This window comes from Ranitomeya variabilis, chromosome 4, assembly GCF_051348905.1.
Source record: "Ranitomeya variabilis isolate aRanVar5 chromosome 4, aRanVar5.hap1, whole genome shotgun sequence".
Lineage (NCBI taxonomy): Eukaryota > Metazoa > Chordata > Amphibia > Anura > Dendrobatidae > Ranitomeya > Ranitomeya variabilis.
Window position 1 is genome coordinate 731,572,686 of NC_135235.1, and position 8,737 is coordinate 731,581,422.

Sequence of the window (8,737 nt, forward strand, 5' to 3'; positions counted from 1 at the left end):
CCATTAGATACCGAGATGAGATCCTCAGACCCCTTGTGAGACCATATGCTGGTGCGGTTGGCCCTGGGTTCCTCCTAATGCAGGACAATGCCAGACCTCATGTGGCTGGAGTGTGTCAGCAGTTCCTGCAAGATGAAGGCATTGAAGCTATGGACTGGCCCGTTCGTTCCCCAGACCTGAATCCGATTGAACACATCTGGGACATCATTTTTCTCGCCATCCACCAACGTCACGTTGCACCACAGACTGTCCTGAAGTTGGCGGATGCTTTAGTCCAGGTCTGGGAGATCCCTCAGGAGACCATCCGCCGCCTCATCAGGTGTATGCCCAGGCTTGTAGGGAGGTCATACAGGCACATGGAGGCAACACACACACAACTGAACATCATTTCCTTGTCTTGAGGCATTTCCACTGAAGTTGGATCAGCCTGTCATTTGATTTTCCACTTTGATTTTGAGTATCATTCCAAATCCAGACCTTCGTGGGATATTTATTTTGATTTACATTGATCATTTTTATGTTTTATTGTTTTCAACACATTTCGCTATGTAATGAATAAAGATTTGCAACTGAAATATTTCATTCAGTGATATCTAGGATATGGTATTTTAGTGTTCCCTTTATTTTTTTTGAGCAGTGTATATAGGTTTTTTTTTAGTAGATGTAAAGAAGAAGACTAAATACTGTAAAATAATCTCATGTTTCCCTTATCTCCAGTAATTGTATTATTACACAGGATTTTTATGATGTTACATCGGCTCATCTTCTTCTCATTCAGGTCTCTACAATATCAGATCCTCTCAGTGAAGATCTTCTATATAAAAGAATTTTCCTGATTTACCCATCAAAGATGGATATGGACAGATACAAGATGGCGGAGAGGATATTACACCTCACCCTAGAGATCCTCTTCCGGCTTACTGGAGAGGTGAGATATTCTGATGATGTCACATTACATTATTCTTATCTATGGGAATAACAGATGGACAGAACTGGAGAGGTGAGGACTCTGGAAATGTCTGTAGTGAGATTTATTAATGTGTCTCTCCATAACCAGGATTACACTGTAGTGAAGAAGACCTCTAGTAAGCGCTGTCAGGACCCTGTGTCTGAGGGATTGGGACGACCCCTGAGCCCAGTCACTGGGCCTCCACCTCACCTGATACATGAGGACATCAATGACCAGAAGATCCTAGAACTCGCCTACAAGATGATTGAGCTGCTGACTGAAGAGGTGACACTGCTGGGAATGCTGGGACATTATACAGTAACACTATGAAGGGATCGGGGGGATGACGGTATCATTGTATGTGTCAGGTTCCTATAAGGTGTCAGGATGTCGCCGTCTATTTCTCCATGGCGGAGTGGGAGTATTTAGCAGGACACAAAGATGTGTACAAGGACATCATGATGGAGGTTCCCCAGCCCCTCACATCACCAGGTAATAGACAGGACTAAATACACTTGGCCTATAATTATCTGTATGTAAAGAATGAATTCAGTCCCTGTATGTGTTTCCTCCAGTTCTATCCAGTAGGAGGACAACACCAGAGAGGTGTCCCAATCCTCTTCTTCCACAGGACTATAAGCAAGAAGATCCCAATGTTCCTCAGGATCATCAGGTAGATGGAGAGAAGGTATCATGAGATCTCCCCTATGATGAGTAGACGGCTATGAAGGTCTTGTGCTCAGTCTTGTTTTAGCATAGCAGTATAATGCATCCCCTTAGGAGTATAATGCACCCCCATAGTAGTTTAATTCAGCGTCATTCTGCAGATTTACAAAAAAAAGGTTTATCCTTACCTGGCTGAGGTCCAGCGGTGTAGTCCACCTGATACAGGCGTGTACCATCATATGAGAGTATCAATATACGCCGACAATGTGCCCACTGACATCTGCCAGCTTGTGATCTCCCGCAAGGCAACAGATTTTAACTTGCCGTGCGTCTGACGATGCATGATCAGTTGAGCCGCTGGGGCCCGTAGAGGAGAGGCGGCCTGCTGTGGGCCCCCTCTGCTTGTCAGGCCCTATTCGCCAGTAAGGGCAGTAAGGCTCTGATGGCGGAACTGATGGCAGGATTAGAGCTGATCATAGATGTGACTATCTTTTCTCTTCATCTGTCTGTGACTATTACGATGTTTTTCAGGGTGAAGATCTGACCCATATTAATACTACAGAGACATATGTGAGGGGTGATGAGCGGTGTAAAGAGGAGATTCCAACATATGATTACCCAGGTGAGTAGTAACATAAATGCAGAGAAGTCACAGATTCTTCTCAGTCACCGGCTGTGACTGCTTTATTGGTTGTATAGCCCAGTCAGATGACAATCGTGTGTTCACCATTTTGCCTCTAGACCACAACATTCTTCTCCATCCAAACTTTGACACATCAGCTGTAAACTGTTATAAAATAATGTATTTGAATGTCTAATATTTCTTCTTGAAACTGATGTGACATCTACCATTGGCTCTTATAATAGTTTCCCTTGGAAGAGCCACTGAGCCCCATACTCTAATTACCCCAGAGAGGTTTCTCCACTAGTTACTAATTTATTACTGATGAAGACTGTTGAGTTTGATCATTTCAGTAGATGTGTTATTGTCTTTAGTCACAGTTTTTGACTACAGTAGTTACTGCTCAAATCCTTTGACTTAACCACTTCCCGCAGTTCTTTTCTGTTCCTAATCAGAACCCAATTTTTCGAACCTGATGTGTGTCACTTTGTGGTGATCACTTTGGAATTCTTCACAAAGGATAATAGGAAACAAATGGACCTTACAAATTATTTTCCAACTTCTCTTGAATCTGACAATACTCTATATACAGTTGTACACTACTGTCTGGGCACATGGCAGGGTTAAGAAGCTATTTAGCTATTTGACTGCAGCTCTTGCAGAAATAGTTTGTAGACACGATGCATTGTGGGCACTCGTGGTCACCTGGAAGCTCAAAAGATGGCCACCATGAGCAGACTTGGCGCTATCTACTCCATTTTACAGATCCCATCCCATGCCTTGTTCATCATACTTTAACCCTTCTACATGGGTCTGTACATAGACAGAGACCCCCTAAGCTTTGGCCATGGTGTTACCTTCTGTTATGTGATGTGAGATGTAGCAAGAATTGTCAGGTAACCGGGTCAGTACCAGGAAAGCAGAGAAAATTCAAAATCAGAAGACACAAGAGTAGTCAGTAAGCGAGTCGAGATCACAACAGAATACAAATAAACAAGCCGGGAGCTGAGCACAGAGGAATTAACCAGAGAAGAAGGCTGTATCTGACAGCTTCCAGCAATATGCTTCGAGCTTTGGTAGGGTGTGGTGCTTTCCAACTGGCTGGAGCAGGGAACTGGACAACACAAACCCATACTGCCAGACTGGATTGTACTAAAAATCCCAGGCACCCTAATCTTAGTGGCAGGACAGAGCCTGCATCGCCCAGAGCTTCTGGATTAGATGTCTCCTCCATTACCAGTGCCACCTGTAGCATGAATAAGGTTGTGCCTGGTAACAGAACCAGACATCACAGGAGCAGATCTCCGTGGAGATAGGACATACCATATGCAGAAGCCCTAATATGAGAAAATGGCAGAAAACCAGAACAGTAGGAATCCCCATAAATTGGCTTAATTTTGGAAATTATAACCCTCAGGGGATTAATGTATTGGAGTAGTGACTATGTTGACCTCAGAGCCACTTTCCATAAATTAGCACGCAGTGGATGTTGGAGAGTGAAAATTGCAAATATGCCATTTTATTACCCAACACAGTGCCCAGATTGTGTTCCAGGAGACACACATTGTAAATTAAGTGGGCTCTTATCACTATAGTAATGCCAAATACATTATTATTTATTATCATTATTAATTTTTATAGCGCCATTTATTCCATGGCGCTTTACACGTGCTTTATACATGGATGCTAAATGTGGTTTGGGCACACTGCAAGGCTCAGAAGCGAGGGGAAAATTTGACTTTGGGAGAGCAGATATTGCTGGATTGGTGTGTGGAAGCCATAGTGCTTTTCAAGAGCCTTTGAGCCACTTGTAATGTAGAAACCTGTTTTTCACTGACAGATGATGGACCTGAGTAGGGATTTGTTTTTTTTGTGTGATGAATAGAAGGTTTATTGGTATAATTTTCCTCAACATAACATTGTTTGGTGACTGTCCATTCTGCCTTCGAAATATAGAGTAAACAAACAGTTAAACACCATGCTCTACTGGTTCATCCTATGAAGTTTTCTATTAGACTGTGAGCTGTCTTGTCTTAGTGAATAATTATGTATTCAACATAACTTGTCATGTTGTGGACAGTTTACTTACAAATGTTAAAATATGTAAAATTCAAGGATTTTTTATGAAAACTAATTGGTTTTATTTTGTAACAGATGACTGCACCAGGCGATCCGAGGGGCAGCTGACATCTTCAGTTTTTAAATCAGATAATCTTGAGATCCCACAGGATACAATTGAAGTGAATGCCATTACTCCAGATATACCATCATCCCTTCACAGCAAAGATCTATCGTCTGATCTTCTGAAACAGGTCCTGTCTTCTGATTCATTACCGACTACTAAGGAAAATCAAAGTCACAAAATAAGCATTAAAAAACAAATTGGTCCTGAAGTAAATAAGCCAGTTTTACTTTTAGAATATGGAAATCGTTTTCCCCTCAAAGAATCTTTTCTTAAGCATCAAAAAATTCACACAGCAGAGAATAGATTTTCTTGTTCCAAGTGTGGGAGATGTTTTAACCAGAAGTGGAATCTTGTTATACACCAAAGAACTCACACAGTGGAGAAGCCTTTTTCCTGTTCAGAATGTGGGAAATGTTTTAAACAGAAATCAGGTTTGGTTGATCACCAGAGATCTCACACAGGTGAAAAGCCTTTTTCATGTTCAGAATGTGGGAAATGTTTTAACTTGAAAGTGCATCTTGATAGGCACCAGAGAATCCACACAGGGGAGAAGCCTTTTTCCTGTTCAGAATGTGGGAAATGTTTTAATCAGAAAGGGACTCTTGATAGCCACCAGAGAATCCACACAGGGGAGAAGCCTTTTTCCTGTTCAGAATGTGGGAAATGTTTTAATAAGAAAGCTCATCTTGATAGCCACCAGAGAATCCACACAGGGGAGAAGCCTTTTTCCTGTTCAGAATGTGGGAAATGTTTTAATCAGAAAGCGCATCTTGATAGCCACCAGAGAATCCACACAGGGGAGAAGCCTTTTTCCTGTTCAGAATGTGGGAAATGTTTTAATCTGAAAGGGAATCTTTATAGCCACCAGAGAACCCACACACAGGAGAAGCCTTTTTCCTGTTCAGAATGTGGGAAATGTTTTAACCACAAATCACAATTGGTTAAGCACCAGAGAATCCACACAGGGGAGAAGCCTTTTTCCTGTTCAGAATGTGGGAAATGTTTTAACCACAAATCAGAATTGGTTAAGCACCAGAGAATCCACACAGGGGAGAAGCCTTTTTCCTGTTCAGAATGTGGGAAATGTTTTAATCAGAAATCAGGTTTGGTTGATCACCAGAGAATCCACACAGGGGAGAAGCCTTTTTCATGTTCAGAATGTGGGAAATGTTTTAACTTGAAAGTGCATCTTGATAGGCACCAGAGAGTCCACACAGGGGAGAAGCCTTTTTCCTGTTCAGAATGTGGTAAATGTTTTAGTCATAAAGCGAATCTTTATAGCCACCAGAGAATCCACACAGGGGAGAAGCCTTTTTCCTGTTCAGAATGTGGGAAATGTTTTAATAAGAAAGCGCATCTTGATAGCCACCAGAGAGTCCACACAGGGAAGAAGCCTTTTTCCTGCTCAGAATGTGGGAAATGTTTTAACTACAAATCAGAATTGGTTAAGCACCAGAGAATCCACACAGGGGAGAAGCCTTTTTCCTGTTTAGAATGTGGGAAATGTTTTAATCGGAAATCGAATCTTTATAGCCACCAGAGAACCCACACACAGGAGAAGCCTTTTTCCTGTTCAGAATGTGGGAAATGTTTTAACCACAAATCAGAATTGGTTAAGCACCAGAGAATCCACACAGGGGAGAAGCCTTTTTCCTGTTCAGAATGTGGGAAATGTTTTAACCACAAATCAGAATTGGTTAAGCACCAGAGAATCCACACAGGGGAGAAGCCTTTTTCCTGTTCAGAATGTGGGAAATGTTTTAATAAGAAAGCGAATCTTGATAGCCACCAAAGAATTCACACAGGGAAGAAGCCTTTTTCCTGTTCCTAATGTGAGAAATGTTTTACATGGAATTCAACTCTTTAATAAACATCAGAGAAGTTGCACAGGGGAGAAGCCCTAATCATGTTCAGAATGTTGGAAATATTTAACCAAAAATTGTAACGTCTTAAAACAGTGGTCTTACTACTAGGACAACATCTTGTCATTCCTTATATTTGGCCTCGTTAAAACAAAAATACTCATACACAGCTCCCTTGCCAGTGCCAATTCAGCGGTGTCAGGATTCATGTGAGGTTTTTACAGTACACAAGCCCTGCGCCCAATCAGTGCCGGCTTCACTGTCCCCGCCTTCGGAAGTATTGAATATAAACAGGAAACCAGAGCTTTGGCTGCTCTCTACTTCCTCCTATTGTTTGATTTGAAGTTGGGGACAGTGACATCAGGGCTGATTAGCCACAGGGCTCGCATGACGTGACAAACTCACATGAGCTTTTTGAACGCAAGTGCTGACACTGCTGGAACTGCATCGGCATGGAACGTTTGAATAATTATTTTTATTTTAACAGGATCAAACATAAGGCTTGAGAAGGGATTGTCCAAGTAGAGAACAACCCTTTTAAACATAAAAAAATCTCACACAGTGAGAAGTCATTATCATATCTAGAGTGTAAAGAATGAATTACTTAAATTGTATTTTGTTGACTGTCAAAAATAGCTCTGACCTGGATAAAATTATATACAATGAGGAAAATAACTATTGGATACTATACAGATTTTGCAAGTTTTTCAAGATACAAAAAATGAAGTCTATAGTTTTTTTCTTTGTAGGTACACTTCAACTGTAAGATACAGAAGCTAAAAATAAAAGCCAGGAAATAACATTGTATGATTTTTGCATAATTAAATTTCATTTTATGGCATGAAATACTGTATTTTTCAGACTATAAGACGCACCGGACCATAAGACTCACCTAGGTTATATAGGAGGAAATTAGGGAAATAAAAACTGAAGCAAAAAATGTGGTAAAATTGTACTTTAATATCTCCTACATCCTGATACACATTGTCACGATAATGTGTACATGCCATGTTTGAGTCTGCCTAGCTTTACAAGACACAAGCTGTGAGCAATTCTGACCCCCCCCCCCCTCTTTTCTCTGCTGGTTGCGCGTGTGTGTGTGTGTGTGTGTGTGTGTGTGTGTGTGTGTGTGTGTGTGTGTGTGTAGAATTTTTTTTGCCCCCTGCAAATAGCAGTTTCTGCTAAGGCTGCTCACTCCTCCCATCTAGCACTAGTTGAAACTAGTGTAAGTCATGAGTTTCTTTGTTCTATTAAAGTAACATATCACGGCACCGATTTGGGCTGGAACTATACGAATTACATATTCCGGATGTCCATCGGTAGACCTATCGACCACTGAAAGCGCGAGCAGCTAGGGGCAACGAGTGCAAGGTGCGGATTTCTCCTTAAGCAGATCATGTAATGGCTCCGTATTTACACTTAACAGAATGCCCCTGATGTGGGGAACATAATGAGCATCGAGGTTCACATAGCAAACTATGCATAAAAAATAGTTTTCATATTGTAAGAAAAGGGGAGGTTTCAGCCCCTAAGTGATGTCACCACAGGGGTAGTGCCTGGGCTTTAGGCAGGGAATATCTGGGTAAAGCAGGATTCTTGCAGTGTCTTTTCCTGGGGATTCAGCTATGACAGGCTGTGCAATCTGACGTGAGAATAAGTGGGGAAGGTCCCCTCCCCCAGCCAGCATACGGCATACCTTTGAATGATAAAAAAGAATTGGAAGTCCATTTTCACCGTTAATCCCTTTTTGTTTGTAATTGTGATATACACAAGATTCGTCATCTTTATAATATCTTTTTAATATTTTTGTAAATACTGCCTATCTTTTATGGAGTAAAATATACAATTTTACTAGCTTATCTCTTCATGCTCTATATGACTGTGCATCCACTGAGGTGAATAACGCTACTGATTTGGGTTGGCTCCGGACCCGTTAACCTTTGGTGAAAATCGGAGCTGGATGCAGCGACCTTGTTCTGTGCAATTGGGCGTCTTTGCAGCGACCGGCGGCCTTGATAATTATTGTTCCCGCCTGAGTGGGAGTAGTTATATCGTCCTCGCTGCAGTGTGCCCAATAGCCAGTACATAGCAGGCAGCCTTTCTGGCGACTAATTACCCTAGGTGCAGTACCTGATCTGACCTGAGGGTAAAGGGCGCCCGAGAGCTCAAAGTTCCAAACGAACTGGGAAGTGGAATGTAGATAAATCACCTTCAGAAGGAACCAGGGGAAATCAAACAACCCCCTTGTTATCAAGGTATCAGGGATGCCTGACATATTGTTGGGATCCGGGACATATTGTTGGCAGCACGGTGGGAACCGTGACACACATGGTCCCATCATCCCTACTCTGGTATGCATGGATCCCTCATCCCTATCCTGGTAGGAATGGTCCTCCTCATCCCTATCCTAGCAGGAATGATCATCCTCATTTCTATCCTGGTATGCAGGGCCC

The 8,737-nt window shown here is 42.0% G+C and overlaps 1 protein-coding gene across 1 annotated transcript; it reads left to right on the forward strand.

Moving 5' to 3' along the window:
- Positions 1–783: 783 nt before the first annotated feature.
- On the forward strand, positions 784–7,025 carry LOC143767943 (uncharacterized). Its single transcript, XM_077256487.1, has 6 exons — positions 784–928; positions 1,058–1,234; positions 1,318–1,441; positions 1,525–1,622; positions 2,147–2,237; positions 4,392–7,025. The coding sequence occupies exons 1-6, from the start codon at positions 851–853 to the stop codon at positions 6,251–6,253; spliced, it is 2,430 nt and encodes an 809-aa protein (XP_077112602.1). The 5' UTR covers positions 784–850; the 3' UTR covers positions 6,254–7,025.
- The last annotated feature ends 1,712 nt before the right edge of the window (positions 7,026–8,737 follow it).

What these genes read in the sequence shown, in the direction of transcription:
- LOC143767943 (XM_077256487.1), top strand. Translation starts at nt 851, where the DNA reads ATGGATATGGACAGATACAAGATGGCGGAGAGGATATTACACCTCACC. An exon ending in TTGAGCTGCTGACTGAAGAG is followed by an intron (nt 1,235 to 1,317) that starts GTGACACTGCTG and finishes TGTATGTGTCAG; the next exon opens with GTTCCTATAAGGTGTCAGGA. An exon ending in ATGTTCCTCAGGATCATCAG is followed by an intron (nt 1,623 to 2,146) that starts GTAGATGGAGAG and finishes GATGTTTTTCAG; the next exon opens with GGTGAAGATCTGACCCATAT.